This window comes from Schistocerca piceifrons, chromosome 1 (genome assembly GCF_021461385.2).
Source record: "Schistocerca piceifrons isolate TAMUIC-IGC-003096 chromosome 1, iqSchPice1.1, whole genome shotgun sequence".
Classification (NCBI taxonomy): Eukaryota; Metazoa; Arthropoda; class Insecta; order Orthoptera; family Acrididae; genus Schistocerca; species Schistocerca piceifrons.
In genome coordinates, this window is record NC_060138.1 from 1,231,158,678 (window position 1) to 1,231,173,966 (window position 15,289).

The 15,289-nt window shown below is 44.1% G+C and overlaps 3 protein-coding genes across 3 annotated transcripts; all 3 read right to left on the minus strand.

The window, feature by feature from the left end:
- Positions 1 to 480: 480 nt before the first annotated feature.
- On the minus strand, positions 481 to 7,425 carry LOC124779962. The gene is made up of 6 exons (XM_047253746.1): positions 5,761 to 7,425; positions 5,302 to 5,715; positions 4,747 to 5,247; positions 3,775 to 4,701; positions 3,220 to 3,720; positions 481 to 3,174 (listed from the first exon to the last, which is right to left on the minus strand). The coding sequence occupies exons 1-6, from the start codon at positions 7,423 to 7,425 to the stop codon at positions 481 to 483; spliced, it is 6,702 nt and encodes a 2,233-aa protein (XP_047109702.1).
- Positions 7,426 to 7,434: 9 nt separating this feature from the next.
- On the minus strand, positions 7,435 to 9,792 carry LOC124779978 (protein IWS1 homolog). Its single transcript, XM_047253748.1, has 5 exons — positions 9,739 to 9,792; positions 9,349 to 9,693; positions 9,037 to 9,228; positions 8,647 to 8,991; positions 7,435 to 8,601 (listed from the first exon to the last, which is right to left on the minus strand). The coding sequence occupies exons 1-5, from the start codon at positions 9,790 to 9,792 to the stop codon at positions 7,435 to 7,437; spliced, it is 2,103 nt and encodes a 700-aa protein (XP_047109704.1).
- A 103-nt stretch (positions 9,793 to 9,895) lies between these two features.
- Positions 9,896 to 15,253, minus strand: LOC124779994. The gene is made up of 7 exons (XM_047253749.1): positions 15,122 to 15,253; positions 14,810 to 15,001; positions 12,314 to 14,764; positions 11,855 to 12,268; positions 11,300 to 11,800; positions 10,988 to 11,254; positions 9,896 to 10,942 (listed from the first exon to the last, which is right to left on the minus strand). The coding sequence occupies exons 1-7, from the start codon at positions 15,251 to 15,253 to the stop codon at positions 9,896 to 9,898; spliced, it is 5,004 nt and encodes a 1,667-aa protein (XP_047109705.1).
- Between the last annotated feature and the right edge of the window lie 36 nt (positions 15,254 to 15,289).

Sequence of the window (15,289 nt, forward strand, 5' to 3'; positions counted from 1 at the left end):
TATATCCAACTTCTCATTAGAGCGCTCATCAGCCCATTCTCTAATAGTTTCTACTGAGTCTGGTGGTGGCTCATCATCTATATCCAACTTCTCATTAGAGCGCTCATCAGCCCATTCCCTAATAGTTTCTACTGAGTCTGCCGGTAGCTCATCATCTATATCAAACTTCCCATTAGAGCGCTCATCAGCCCATTCTCTAATAGTTTCTACTGAGTCTGCAGGTGGCTCATCATTTATATCCAACGTCCATTTAGAGCGCTCATCAGCCCAATCTCTAATAGTTTCTACTGAGTCTGCCGGTGGCCCATCATCTATATCCAACTTCCCATTAGAGCGCTCATCAGCCCATTCTCTAATAGTTTCTACAGAGTCTGCTGGTGGCTCATCATCTATATCCAACTTCCCAATAGATCGCTCATCAACCCATTCTCTAATAGTTTCTACTGAGTCTGCTAGTGGATCATCATCCATATCCAACTTCTAATTAGAGTGCGCATCAGCCCATTCTCTAATAGTTTCTACTGAGTCTGCCGGTGGCTCATTATCTATATCCAACTTCTCATTAGAGCGCTCATCAGCCCTTTCTCTAATAGTTTCTACTGGGTCTGCTGGTGGTTCATCATCTATATCCAACTTCTCATTAGAGCGGTCATCAGCCCATCCTCTAATAGTTTCTACTGAGTCTGGTGGTAGGTCATCAACTATATCGAACTTCTCATAAGAGCGCTCATCAGCCCATTCTCTAATAGTTTCTACTGAGTCTGCCGGTGGCTCATCATCTATATCCAACTTCCCATTAGAGCGCTCATTAGCCCATTCTCTAATAGTTTCTACTGAGGCTGCTGGTGGCTCATCATCTAAATCCAACTTCCCATTAGAGCGCTCATCAGCCCATTCTCTAATGGTTTCTACCGAGTCTGGTGGTGGCTCATCATCTATATCCAACTCCTCATTAGAGCGCTCATCAGCCCATTCTCTAATAGTTTCTACTGAGTCTTCCGGTGGCTCCTCATCTATATCCAACATCCCATTAGAGCGCTCATCAGCCCATTCTCCAATAGTTTCTACTGAGTCTGCTGGTGGCCCATCATCTATATCCAACTTCTCATTAGAGCGCTCATCAGCCCATTCTCTAATAGTTTCTACTGGGTCTGCTGGTGGATCATCATCTATATCCATCTTCTCATTAGAGTGCTCATCAGCCCATTCTCTAATAGTTTCTACTGAGTCTGCCGGTGGCTCATTATCCATATCCAACTTCTCATTAGAGCGCTCATCAGCCCATTCTCTAATAGTTTCTACTGAATCTGCTGGTGGTTCATCATCTATATCCAACTTCTCATTAGTGCGCTCATCAGCCCATTCTCTAATAGTTTCTACTGAGTCTGGTAGTGGCTCATCATCTATATCCAACTTCTCATTAGAGCGCTCATCAGCCCATTCTCTAATAGTTTCTACTGAGACTGCCGGTGGCTCATCATCTATATCCAACTTCCCATTAGAGCGCTCATCAGCCCATTCTCTAATTGTTTCTACTGAGTCTGCCGGTGGCTCATCATCTATATCCAACTTCCCATCAGGGCGTTCATCAGCCCATTCTCTAATAAATTCTACTGAGTCTGCTGGTGGCTCATCATCTTTATCCAACTTCCCATTACAGCGCTCATCAGCCCATTCTCTAATAGATTCAACTGAGACTGCCGGTGGCTTATCATCTATATCCAACTTTCCATTAGAGCGCTCATCAGCCCATTCTCTAATAGTTTCTACTGAGGCTTGTGGTGGCTCATTATCTATATCCAACTTCTCATTAGAGCGCTCATCAGCCCATTGTTTAATAGTTTCTACTGAGTCTGCTGGTGGTTCATCATCTATATCCAACTTCTCATTAGAGCGCTCATCAGCCCATTCTCTAATAGTTTCTACTGAGTCTGGTGGTGGCTCATCATCTATATCCAAATTCTCATTAGAGCGCTCATCAGCCCATTTTCTAATAGTTTCTACTGAGTCTGCCGGTAGCTCATCATCTATATCCAACTTCCCATTAGAGCGCTCATCAGCCCATTCTCTAATAGTTTCTACTGAGTCTGCTGGTGGCTCATCATCTATATCCAACGTCCATTTAGAGCGCTGCTCAGCCCATTCTCTAATAGTTTCTACTGAGTCTGCCGGTGGCTCATCATCTATATCCAACTTCCGATTAGAGCGCTCATCAGCCAATTCTCTAATAGTTTCTACTGAGTCTGCTGGTGGATCATCATCTATATCCAACTTCTCATTAGAGTGCTCATCAGCCCATTCTCTAATAGTTTCTACTGAGTCTGCCGGTGGCTCATTATCTACATCCAACTTCTCATTAGAGCGCTCATCAGCCCTTTCTCTAATAGTTTCTACTGAGTCTGCTGGTGGTTCATCATCTATATCCAACTTCTCATTAGAGCAGTCATCAGCCCATCCTCTTATAGTTTCTACTGAGTCTGGTGGTGGGTCATCATCTATATAAAACTTCTCATTAGAGCGCTCATCAGCCCATTCTCTAATAGTTTCTACTGAGACTGCCGGTGGCTCATCGTCTATATCCAACTTCCCATTAGAGCGCTCATCAGCCAATTCTCTAATAGTTTCTACCGAGTCTGGTGGTGGCTCATCATCAATATCCAACTTCTCATTAGAGCGCTCATCAGCCCATTCTCTAATAGCTTCTACTAAGTTTGCCGGTGGCTCATCATCTATATCCAGCTTCCCATTAGAGCGCTCATCAGCCAATTCTCTAATAGTTTCTACTGAGTCAGCTGGTGGATCATCATCTATATCCAACTTCTCATTAGAGTGCTCATCAGCCCATTCTCTAATAGTTTCTACTGAGTCTGCCGGTGGCTCATTATCTATATCTCTAATATTTTCTACTGAGTCTGCTGGTGGCTCATCATCTACATCCAACTTCCCATTAGAGCGCTTATCAGCCCATTCTCCAATAGTTTCTACTGAGTCTGCCAGTGGCTCATCATCTATATCCAACTTCCCATTAGAGCGCTCATCAGCCCATTCTCTAATAGTTTCTACTGAGTCTGCTGGTGGCTCATTATCTGTATCCAACTTCCCATTAGAGCGCTCATCAGCCCATTCTCTAATAGTTTCTGCTGAGTCTGCCGGTGGCTCATCATCTATATCCAACTACCCATTAGAGCGCTCATCAGCCCATTTTCTAATAGTTTCTACTGAGTCTGCTGGTGGATCATCATCTATATCCAACTTATTATTAGAGTGCTCATCAGCCCATTCTCTAATAGTTTCAACTGAGTCTGCCGGTGGCTCATTATCTATATCCAACTTCCCATTAGAGCGCTCATCAGCCCATTCTCTAATAATTCCTACTGAGTCTGCCGGTGGCTCATCATCTATATCCAACATCCCATTAGAGCACTCATCAGCCCATTCTCTAATGGTTCCCACTGAGTCTGCCGGTGGCTCATCATCTATATCCAACATCCCATTACAGCGCTCATCAGTGCATTCTACAATAGTTTCTACTGAGTCTGCCGGTGGCTCATCTTCTATATCTAATTTCCCATTAGAGTGCTCATCAGCCCATTCTCTAATAGCTTCTACTGAGTCTGCCGGTGGCTCATCATCTGTATCCAACTTCCCATTAGAGCGCTCATCAGCCCATTCTCTAATAGTTTCTACTGAGTCTGCTGGTGGCTCATCATCTATATCCAACTTCCAATTACAGCGCTCATCAGCCTATTCTCTAATAGATTCTACTGAGTCTACCGGTGGCTCATCATCTATATCCAACTTCCCATTAGAGCGCTCATCAGCCCATTCTCTAATAGTTTCTACTGAGTCTGCTGGTGGCTCATCATCTACATCCAACTTCTCATTAGAGCGCTCATCAGCCCTTTCTCTAATAGTTTCTACTGAGTCTGCTGGTGGTTCATCATCTATATCCAACTTCTCATTAGAGCAGTCATCAGCCCATCCTCTTATAGTTTCTACTGAGTCTGGTGGTGGGTCATCATCTATATAAAACTTCTCATTAGAGCGCTCATCAGCCCATTCTCTAATAGTTTCTACTGAGACTGCCGGTGGCTCATCGTCTATATCCAACTTCCCATTAGAGCGCTCATCAGCCAATTCTCTAATAGTTTCTACCGAGTCTGGTGGTGGCTCATCATCAATATCCAACTTCTCATTAGAGCGCTCATCAGCCCATTCTCTAATAGTTTCTACTAAGTTTGCCGGTGGCTCATCATCTATATCCAGCTTCCCATTAGAGCGCTCATCAGCCAATTCTCTAATAGTTTCTACTGAGTCAGCTGGTGGATCATCATCTATATCCAACTTCTCATTAGAGTGCTCATCAGCCCATTCTCTAATAGTTTCTACTGAGTCTGCCGGTGGCTCATTATCTATATCTCTAATATTTTCTACTGAGTCTGCTGGTGGCTCATCATCTACATCCAACTTCCCATTAGAGCGCTTATCAGCCCATTCTCCAATAGTTTCTACTGAGTCTGCCAGTGGCTCATCATCTATATCCAACTTCCCATTAGAGCGCTCATCAGCCCATTCTCTAATAGTTTCTACTGAGTCTGCTGGTGGCTCATTATCTGTATCCAACTTCCCATTAGAGCGCTCATCAGCCCATTCTCTAATAGTTTCTGCTGAGTCTGCCGGTGGCTCATCATCTATATCCAACTACCCATTAGAGCGCTCATCAGCCCATTTTCTAATAGTTTCTACTGAGTCTGCTGGTGGATCATCATCTATATCCAACTTATTATTAGAGTGCTCATCAGCCCATTCTCTAATAGTTTCAACTGAGTCTGCCGGTGGCTCATTATCTATATCCAACTTCCCATTAGAGCGCTCATCAGCCCATTCTCTAATAATTCCTACTGAGTCTGCCGGTGGCTCATCATCTATATCCAACATCCCATTAGAGCACTCATCAGCCCATTCTCTAATGGTTCCCACTGAGTCTGCCGGTGGCTCATCATCTATATCCAACATCCCATTACAGCGCTCATCAGTGCATTCTACAATAGTTTCTACTGAGTCTGCCGGTGGCTCATCTTCTATATCTAATTTCCCATTAGAGTGCTCATCAGCCCATTCTCTAATAGCTTCTACTGAGTCTGCCGGTGGCTCATCATCTGTATCCAACTTCCCATTAGAGCGCTCATCAGCCCATTCTCTAATAGTTTCTACTGAGTCTGCTGGTGGCTCATCATCTATATCCAACTTCCAATTACAGCGCTCATCAGCCTATTCTCTAATAGATTCTACTGAGTCTACCGGTGGCTCATCATCTATATCCAACTTCCCATTAGAGCGCTCATCAGCCCATTCTCTAATAGTTTCTACTGAGTCTGCTGGTGGCTCATCATCAATATCCAACTTCCCACTACAGCGCTCATCAGCCCATTCTCTAATAGTTTCTACTGAGTCTGCCAGTGGCTCATCATCTATATCCAACTTCCCATTAGAGCGCTCATCAGCCCATTCTCTAATAGTTTCTACAGAGTCTGCCGTTGGCTCATCATCTATATCCACCTTCCCATTACAGCGCTCTTCAGCCCATTCTCTAATAGTTTCTACTGAGTCTGCTGGTAGCTCATCATCTATATCCAACTTCCATTTAGAGCGCTCATCAGCCCATTCTTTAATAGTTTCTACTGAGTCTGCCCTTGGCTCATCATCTATACCCAACTTCCCATTAGAGCGCTCATCAGCCCATTATCTAATAGTTTCTACTGAGGCTTGTGGTGGCTCATTATCTATATCCAACTTCTCATTAGAGCGCTCATCAGCCCATTGTTTAATAGTTTCTACTGAGTCTGCTGGTGGTTCATCATCTATGTCCAACTTCTCATTAGAGCGCTCATCAGCCCATTCTCTAATAGTTTCTACTGAGTCTGGTGGTGGCTCATCATCTATATCCAAATTCTCATTAGAGCGCTCATCAGCCCATTTTCTAATAGTTTCTACTGAGTCTGCCGGTAGCTCATCATCTATATCCAACTTCCCATTAGAGCGCTCATCAGCCCATTCTCTAATAGTTTCTACTGAGTCTGCTGGTGGCTCATCATCTATATCCAACGTCCATTTAGAGCGCTGCTCAGCCCATTCTCTAATAGTTTCTACTGAGTCTGCCGGTGGCTCATCATCTATATCCAACTTCCCATTAGAGCGCTCATCAGCCAATTCTCTAATAGTTTCTACTGAGTCTGCTGGTGGATCATCATCTATATCCAACTTCTCATTAGAGTGCTCATCAGCCCATTCCCTAATAGTTTCTACTGAGTCTGCCAGTGGCTCATTATCTATATCCAACTTCTCATTAGAGCGCTCATCAGCCCTTTCTCTAATAGTTTCTACTGAGTCTGCTGGTGGTTCATCATCTATATCCAACTTCTCATTAGAGCAGTCATCAGCCCATCCTCTTATAGTTTCTACTGAGTCTGGCGGTGGGTCATCATCTATATCCAACTTCTCATTAGAGCGCTCATCAGCCCATTCTCTAATAGTTTCTACTGAGTCTGCCGGTGGCTCATCGTCTATATCCAACTTCCCATTAGAGCGCTCATCAGATAATTCTCTAATAGTTTCTACCGAGTCTGGTGGTGGCTCATCATCTATATCCAACTTCTCATTAGAGCGCTCATCAGCCCATTCTCTAATAGTTTCTACTAAGTTTGCCGGTGGCTCATCATCTATATCCAGCTTCCCATTAGAGCGCTCATCAGCCAATTCTCTAATAGTTTCTACTGAGTCTGCTGGTGGATCATAATCTATATCCAACTTCTCATTAGAGTGCTCATCAGCCCATTCTGTAATAGTTTCTACTGAGTCTGCCGGTGGCTCATTATCTATATCCAACTTCTCATTAGAGTGCTCATCAGCCCATTGTCTAATAGTTTCTACTGAGTCTGCTGGTGGTTCATCATCTATATCCAACTTCTCATTAGAGCGCTCATCAGCCCATTCTCTAATAGTTTCTACTGAGTCTGGTGGTGGCTCATCATCTATATCCAACTTCTCATTAGAGCGCTCATCAGCCAATTCTCTAATAGTTTCAACTGAGTCTGCCGGTAGCTCATCATCTATATCAAACTTCCCATTAGAGCGCTCATCAGCCCATTCTCTAATAGTTTCTACTGAGTCTGCTGGTGGCTCATCATTTATATCCAACGTCCATTTAGAGCGCTCATCAGCCCATTCTCTAATAGTTTCTACTGAGTCTGCCGGTGGCCCATCATCTATATCCAACTTCCCATTAGAGCGCTCATCAGCCCATTCTCTAATAGTTTCTACAGAGTCTGCTGGTGGCTCATCATCTATATCCAACTTCCCAATAGAGCGCTCTTCAACCCATTCTCTAATAGTTTCTACTGAGTCTGCTAGTGGATCATCATCCATATCCAACTTCTAATTAGAGTGCGCATCAGCCCATTCTCTAATAGTTTCTACTGAGTCTGCCGGTGGCTCATTATCTATATCCAACTTCTCATTAGAGCGCTCATCAGCCCTTTCTCTAATAGTTTCTACTGGGTCTGCTGGTGGTTCATCATCTATATCCAACTTCTCATTAGAGCGGTCAGCAGCCCATCCTCTAATAGTTTCTACTGAGTCTGGTGGTGGGTCATCAACAATATCGAACTTCTCATAAGAGCGCTCATCAGCCCATTGTCTAATAGTTTCTACTGAGTCTGCCGGTGGCTCATCATCTATATCCAACTTCCCATTAGAGCGCTCATTAGCCCATTCTCTAATAGTTTCTACTGAGGCTGCTGGTGGCTCATCATCTAAATCCAACTTCCCATTGGAGCGCTCATCAGCCCATTCTCTAATGGTTTCTACCGAGTCTGGTGGTGGCTCATCATCTATATCCAACTCCTCATTAGAGCGCTCATCAGCCCATTCTCTAATAGTTTCTACTGAGTCTTCCGGTGGCTCCTCATCTATATCCAACATCCCATTAGATCGCTCATCAGCCCATTCTCCAATAGTTTCTACTGAGTCTGCTGGTGGCCCATCATCTATATCCAACTTCTCATTAGAGCGCTCATCAGCCCATTCTCTAATAGTTTCTACTGGGTCTGCTGGTGGATCATCATCTATATCCATCTTCTCATTAAAGTGCTCATCAGCCGATTCTCTAATAGTTTCTACTGAGTCTGCCGGTGGCTCATTATCCATATCCAACTTCTCATTAGAGCGCTCATCAGCCCATTCTCTAATAGTTTCTACTGAGTCTGCTGGTGGTTCATCATCTATATCCAACTTCTCATTAGAGCGCTCATCAGCCCATTCTCTAATAGTTTCTACTGAGTCTGGTGGTGGCTTATCATCTATATCCAACTTCTCATTAGAGCGCTCATCAGCCCATTCTCTAATAGTTTCTACTGAGACTGCCGGTGGCTCATAATCTATATCCAACTTCCCATTAGAGTGCTCATCAGCCCATTCTCTAATAGTTTCTACTGAGTCTGCCGGTGGCTCATCATCTATATCCAACTTCCCATTAGAGCGCTCATCAGCCCATTCTCTAATAGCTTCTACTGAGTCTTGTGGTGGCTCATCATCTATTTCCAACTTCTCATTAGAGCGCTCATCAGCCTATTCTCTAATAGTTTCAACTGAGTCTGCCAGTGGCTCATCATCTATATCCAACTTCCCATTAGAGCGCTCATCAGCCCATTCTCTAATAGTTTCTACTGAGTCTGGTGGTGGCTCATCATCTATATCCAATTTCTCATTAGAGCACTCATCAGCCCATTCTCTAATAGTTTCAACTGAGTCTGCCGGTGGCTCATCATCTATATCCAACTTCCGATTAGAGCGCTCATCAGCCCATTCTCTAAGGGTTTCGACTGAGTCTGCTGGTGGCTGATCATCTATATCCAACTTCTCATTAGAGCGCTCATCGGCCCATTCTCTAATAGATTCTACTGAGTCTGCTGGTGGATCATCATCTATATCCAACTTCTCATTAGAGTGCTCATCAGCCCATTCTCAAATAGTTTCTACTGAGTCTGCCGGTGGCTCATTATCTATATCCAACTTCTCATTAGAGCGCTCATCATCCCATTGTCTAATAGTTTCTACTGAGTCTGCTGGTGGTTCATCATCTATATCCAACCTCTCATTAGAGCGCTCATCAGCCCATTCTCTAATAGTTTCTACTGAGTCTGGTGGGGGCTCATCATCTATATCCAACTTCTAATTAGAGCGCTCATCAGCCCATTCTCTAATAGTTTCTACTTAGTCTGCCGGTGGCTCATCATCTATATCCAACTTCCCATTAGAGCGCTCATCAGCCCATTCTCTAATAGTTCCTACTGAGACTGCCGGTGGCTCATCATCTATATCCAACATCCCATTAGAGCGCTCAACAGCCCATTCACTAATAGTTCCAACTGAGTCTGCCGGTGGCTCATCATCTACATCCAACATCCCATTAGAGCGCTCATCATCCCATTCTCTAATAGTTCCTACAGAGTCTGCCGGTGGCTCATCATCTATATCTAACTTCCCAATAGAGCGCTCATTAGCCCATTCTCTAATAGCTTCTACTGAGTCTCCCGGTGGCTCATCATCTATATCCAACTTCCCATTAGAATGCTCATCAGCCCTTTCTCTAATAGTTTCTACTGAGTCTGCTGGTGGCTCATCATCTATATCCAACTTCCCATTAGAGCGCTCATCAGCCTATTCTCTAATAGTTTCTACTGAGTCTGCCGGTGGCTCATCATCTATATCCAACTTCCCAATTAGAGCGCTCATCAGCCCATTCTCTAATAGTTTCTACTGAGTCTGCTGGTGGCTCATCATCTATATCCAACTTCCCATTAGAGCGCTCATCAGCCCATTCTCTAATAGTTTCTACTCAGTCTGCCGGTGGCTCATCATCTATATCCAACTTCCCATTAGAGCGCTCATCAGTCCATTCTCCAATACTTTCAACTGAGTCTGCTGGTGGCTCATCATCTATATCCAACTTCCCATTAGAGCGCTCATCAGCCCATTCTCTAATAGTTTCTACTGAGTCTGGTGGTGGCTCATCATCTATATCCAACTTCTCATTAGAGCACTCATCAGCCCATTCATTAATAGTTTCTACTGAGTCTGCTGGTGGCTCATCATCTATATCCAACTTCCGATTAGAGCGCTCATCACCCCATTCTCTAATAGTTTCTACTGAGTCTGCTGGTGGCTGATCATCTGTATCCAACTTCTCATTAGAGCACTCATCGGCCCATTCTCTAATAGCTTCTACTGAGTCTGCTGGTGGATCATCATCTATATCCAACTTCTCATTAGATTGCTCTTCAGCCCATTCTCTAATTGTTTCTACTGAGTCTGCGGGTGGCTCATTATCTATATCCAACTTCTCATTAGTGCGCTCATCAGCCCAATGTCTAATAGTTTCTACTGAGTCTGCTGGTGGTTCATCATCTATATCCAACCTCTCATTAGAGCGTGCATCAGCCCATTTCCTAATAGTTTCTACTGAGTCTGCCGGTGCCTCATTATCTATATCAAACTTCCCATAAGAGCGCTCATCAGCCCATTCTCTATTAGTCTCTACTGACTCTGCTGGTGGTTCATCATCAATATCCAACTTCCCACTAAAGTGCTCATCAGCCCATTCTCTATTAGTTTCTACTGAGTCTGCCGGTGGCACTTCATCTATATCCAACTTCCCTTTAGAGCTCTCATCAGCCCATTCTTTAATAGTTTCTACTGAGTCTGCCAGCGGCACATCATCTATATCCAACTTCCCATTAGAGCACTCATCGGCCCATTCTCTAATAGTTTCTACTGAGTCTGCTGGTGGCTCATCATCTATATCCAACTTCCCATTAGAGCGCTCATCAGCCCATTCTCTAATGGTTTCTACTGAGTCTGCCGCTGGCTCATCATCTATATCCAACTACCCATTAGAGCGCTCATCAGCCCACTCTCTAATATTTTCTACTGAGTCTGCTGGTGGCTCATCATCTACATCCAACTTCCCATTAGAGCGCTTATCAGCCCATTCTCCAATAGTTTCTACTGAGTCTGCCAGTGGCTCATCATCTATATCCAACTTCCCATTAGAGCGCTCATCAGCCCATTCTCTAATAGTTTCTACTGAGTCTGATGGTGGCTCATTATCTGTATCCAACTTCCCATTAGAGCGCTCATCAGCCCATTCTCTAATAGTTTCTGCTGAGTCTGCCGGTGGCTCATCATCTATATCCAACTACCCATTAGAGCGCTCATCAGCCCATTTTCTAATAGTTTCTACTGAGTCTGCTGGTGGATCATCATCTATATCCAACTTCTTATTAGAGTGCTCATCAGCCCATTCTCTAATAGTTTCAACTGAGTCTGCCGGTGGCTCATTATCTATATCCAACTTCCCATTAGAGCGCTCATCAGCCCATTCTCTAATAATTCCTACTGAGTCTGCCGGTGGCTCATCATCTATATCCAACATCCCATTAGAGCACTCATCAGCCCATTCTCTAATGGTTCCCACTGAGTCTGCCGGTGGCTCATCATCTATATCCAACATCCCATTACAGCGCTCATCAGTGCATTCTACAATAGTTTCTACTGAGTCTGCCGGTGGCTCATCTTCTATATCTAATTTCCCATTAGAGTGCTCATCAGCCCATTCTCTAATAGCTTCTACTGAGTCTGCCGGTGGCTCATCATCTGTATCCAACTTCCCATTAGAGCGCTCATCTGCCCATTCTCTAATAGTTTCTACTGAGTCTGCTGGTGGCTCATCATCTATATCCAACTTCCAATTACAGCGCTCATCAGCCTATTCTCTAATAGATTCTACTGAGTCTACCGGTGGCTCATCATCTATATCCAACTTCCCATTAGAGCGCTCATCAGCCCATTCTCTAATAGTTTCTACTGAGTCTGCTGGTGGCTCATCATCAATATCCAACTTCCCACTACAGCGCTCATCAGCCCATTCTCTAATAGTTTCTACTGAGTCTGCCAGTGGCTCATCATCTATATCCAACTTCCCATTAGAGCGCTCATCAGCCCATTCTCTAATAGTTTCTACAGAGTCTGCCGTTGGCTCATCATCTATATCCACCTTCCCATTACAGCGCTCTTCAGCCCATTCTCTAATAGTTTCTACTGAGTCTGCTGGTAGCTCATCATCTATATCCAACTTCCATTTAGAGCGCTCATCAGCCCATTCTTTAATAGTTTCTACTGAGTCTGCCCTTGGCTCATCATCTATACCCAACTTCCCATTAGAGCGCTCATCAGCCCATTATCTAATAGTTTCTACTGAGGCTTGTGGTGGCTCATTATCTATATCCAACTTCTCATTAGAGCGCTCATCAGCCCATTGTTTAATAGTTTCTACTGAGTCTGCTGGTGGTTCATCATCTATGTCCAACTTCTCATTAGAGCGCTCATCAGCCCATTCTCTAATAGTTTCTACTGAGTCTGGTGGTGGCTCATCATCTATATCCAAATTCTCATTAGAGCGCTCATCAGCCCATTTTCTAATAGTTTCTACTGAGTCTGCCGGTAGCTCATCATCTATATCCAACTTCCCATTAGAGCGCTCATCAGCCCATTCTCTAATAGTTTCTACTGAGTCTGCTGGTGGCTCATCATCTATATCCAACGTCCATTTAGAGCGCTGCTCAGCCCATTCTCTAATAGTTTCTACTGAGTCTGCCGGTGGCTCATCATCTATATCCAACTTCCCATTAGAGCGCTCATCAGCCAATTCTCTAATAGTTTCTACTGAGTCTGCTGGTGGATCATCATCTATATCCAACTTCTCATTAGAGTGCTCATCAGCCCATTCTCTAATAGTTTCTACTGAGTCTGCCGGTGGCTCATTATCTATATCCAACTTCTCATTAGAGCGCTCATCAGCCCTTTCTCTAATAGTTTCTACTGAGTCTGCTGGTGGTTCATCATCTATATCCAACTTCTCATTAGAGCAGTCATCAGCCCATCCTCTTATAGTTTCTACTGAGTCTGGTGGTGGGTCATCATCTATATCCAACTTCTCATTAGAGCGCTCATCAGCCCATTCTCTAATAGTTTCTACTGAGTCTGCCGGTGGCTCATCGTCTATATCCAACTTCCCATTAGAGCGCTCATCAGCCAATTCTCTAATAGTTTCTACCGAGTCTGGTGGTGGCTCATCATCTATATCCAACTTCTCATTAGAGCGCTCATCAGCCCATTCTCTAATAGTTTCTACTAAGTTTGCCGGTGGCTCATCATCTATATCCAGCTTCCCATTAGAGCGCTCATCAGCCAATTCTCTAATAGTTTCTACTGAGTCTGCTGGTGGATCATCATCTATATCCAACTTCTCATTAGAGTGCGCAACAGCCCATTCTCTAATAGTTTCTACTGAGTCTGCCGGTGGCTCATTATCTATATCCAACTTCTCATTAGAGCGCTCATCAGCCCTTTCTCTAATAGTTTCTACTGGGTCTGCTGGCGGTTCATCATCTATATCCAACTTCTCATTAGAGCGGTCATCAGCCCATCCTCTAATAGTTTCTACTGAGTCTGGTGGTGGGTCATCAACTATATCGAACTTCTCATAAGAGCGCTCATCAGCCCATTCTCTAATAGTTTCTACTGAGTCTGCCGGTGGCTCATCATCTATATCCAACTTCCCATTAGAGCGCTCATTAGCCCATTCTCTAATAGTTTCTACTGAGGCTGCTGGTGGCTCATCATCTAAATCCAACTTCCCATTAGAGCGCTCATCAGCCCATTCTCTAATGGTTTCTACCGAGTCTGGTGGTGGCTCATCATCTATATCCAACTCCTCATTAGAGCGCTCATCAGCCCATTCTCTAATAGTTTCTACTGAGTCTTCCGGTGGCTCCTCATCTATATCCAACATCCCATTAGAGCGCTCATCAGCCCATTCTCCAATAGTTTCTACTGAGTCTGCTGGTGGCCCATCATCTATATCCAACTTCTCATTAGAGCGCTCATCAGCCCATTCTCTAATAGTTTCTAATGGGTCTGCTGGTGGATCATCATCTATATCCATCTTCTCATTAAAGTGCTCATCAGCCGATTCTCTAATAGTTTCTACTGAGTCTGCCGGTGGCTCATTATCCATATCCAACTTCTCATTAGAGCGCTCATCAGCCCATTCTCTAATAGTTTCTACTGAGTCTGCAGGTGGTTCATCATCTATATCCAACTTCTCATTAGAGCGCTCATCAGCCCATTCACTAATAGTTTCTACTGAGTCTGGTGGTGGCTCATCATCTATATCCAACTTCTCATTAGAGCGCTCATCAGCCCATTCTCTAATAGTTTCTACTGAGACTGCCGGTGGCTCATAATCTATATCCAACTTCCCATTAGAGTGCTCATCAGCCCATTCTCTAATAGTTTCTACTGAGTCTGCCGGTGGCTCATCATCTATATCCAACTTCCCATTAGAGCGCTCATCAGCCCATTCTCTAATAGTTTCTACTGAGTCTTGTGGTGGCTCATCATCTATTTCCAACTTCTCATTAGAGCGCTCATCAGACCATTCTCTAATAGTTTCAACTGAGTCTGCCGGTGGCTCATCATCTATATCCAACTTCCGATTAGAGCGCTCATCAGCCCATTCTCTAAGGGTTTCGACTGAGTCTGCTGGTGGCTGATCATCTATATCCAACTTCTCATTAGAGCGCTCATCGGCCCATTCTCTAATAGATTCTACTGAGTCTGCTGGTGGATCATCATCTATATCCAACTTCTCATTAGAGTGCTCATCAGCCCATTCTCAAATAGTTTCTACTGAGTCTGCCGGTGGCTCATTATCTATATCCAACTTCTCATTAGAGCGCTCATCATCCCATTGTCTAATAGTTTCTACTGAGTCTGCTGGTGGTTCATCATCTATTTCCAACCTCTCATTAGAGCGCTCATCAGCCCATTCTCTAATAGTTTCTACTGAGTCTGGTGGTGGCTCATCATCTATATCCAACTTCTAATTAGAGCGCTCATCAGCCCATTCTCTAATAGTTTCTACTTAGTCTGCCGGTGGCTCATCATCTATATCCAACTTCCCATTAGAGCGCTCATCAGCCCATTCTCTAATAGTTCCTACTGAGACTGCCGGTGGCTCATCATCTATATCCAACATCCCATTAGAGCGCTCAACAGCCCATTCACTAATAGTTCCTACTGAGTCTGCCGGTGGCTCATCATCTATATCCAACTTCCCAATTAGAGTGCTCATCAGCCCATTCTCTAATAGTTTCTACTGAGTCTGCTG

What these genes read in the sequence shown, in the direction of transcription:
- LOC124779962 (XM_047253746.1), bottom strand. Translation starts at nt 7,425, where the DNA reads ATGGATGATGATCCACTAGCAGACTCAGTAGAAACTATTAGAGAATGG. An exon ending in ATGAGCCACCACAAGCCTCA is followed by an intron (nt 5,716 to 5,760) that starts GTAGAAACTATT and finishes TCTAATGGGAAG; the next exon opens with TTGGGTATAGATGATGAGCC. An exon ending in ATATAGATGATGAGCCACCG is followed by an intron (nt 5,248 to 5,301) that starts GTAGACTCAGTA and finishes TGTAATTGGAAG; the next exon opens with TTGGATATAGATGATGAGCC.
- LOC124779978 (XM_047253748.1), bottom strand. Translation starts at nt 9,792, where the DNA reads ATGAGCGCTCTAATTGGGAAGTTGGATATAGATGATGAGCCACCGGCA. An exon ending in ATGAGCCACCGGCAGTCTCA is followed by an intron (nt 9,229 to 9,348) that starts GTAGGAACTATT and finishes CGCTCTAATTAG; the next exon opens with AAGTTGGATATAGATGATGA. An exon ending in ATGAGCCACCGGCAGACTCA is followed by an intron (nt 8,992 to 9,036) that starts GTAGAAACTATT and finishes TCTAATGAGAAG; the next exon opens with TTGGATATAGATGATGATCC.
- LOC124779994 (XM_047253749.1), bottom strand. Translation starts at nt 15,253, where the DNA reads ATGAGCACTCTAATTGGGAAGTTGGATATAGATGATGAGCCACCGGCA. An exon ending in ATGAGCCACCGGCAGTCTCA is followed by an intron (nt 15,002 to 15,121) that starts GTAGGAACTATT and finishes CGCTCTAATTAG; the next exon opens with AAGTTGGATATAGATGATGA. An exon ending in ATGAGCCACCACAAGCCTCA is followed by an intron (nt 12,269 to 12,313) that starts GTAGAAACTATT and finishes TCTAATGGGAAG; the next exon opens with TTGGGTATAGATGATGAGCC.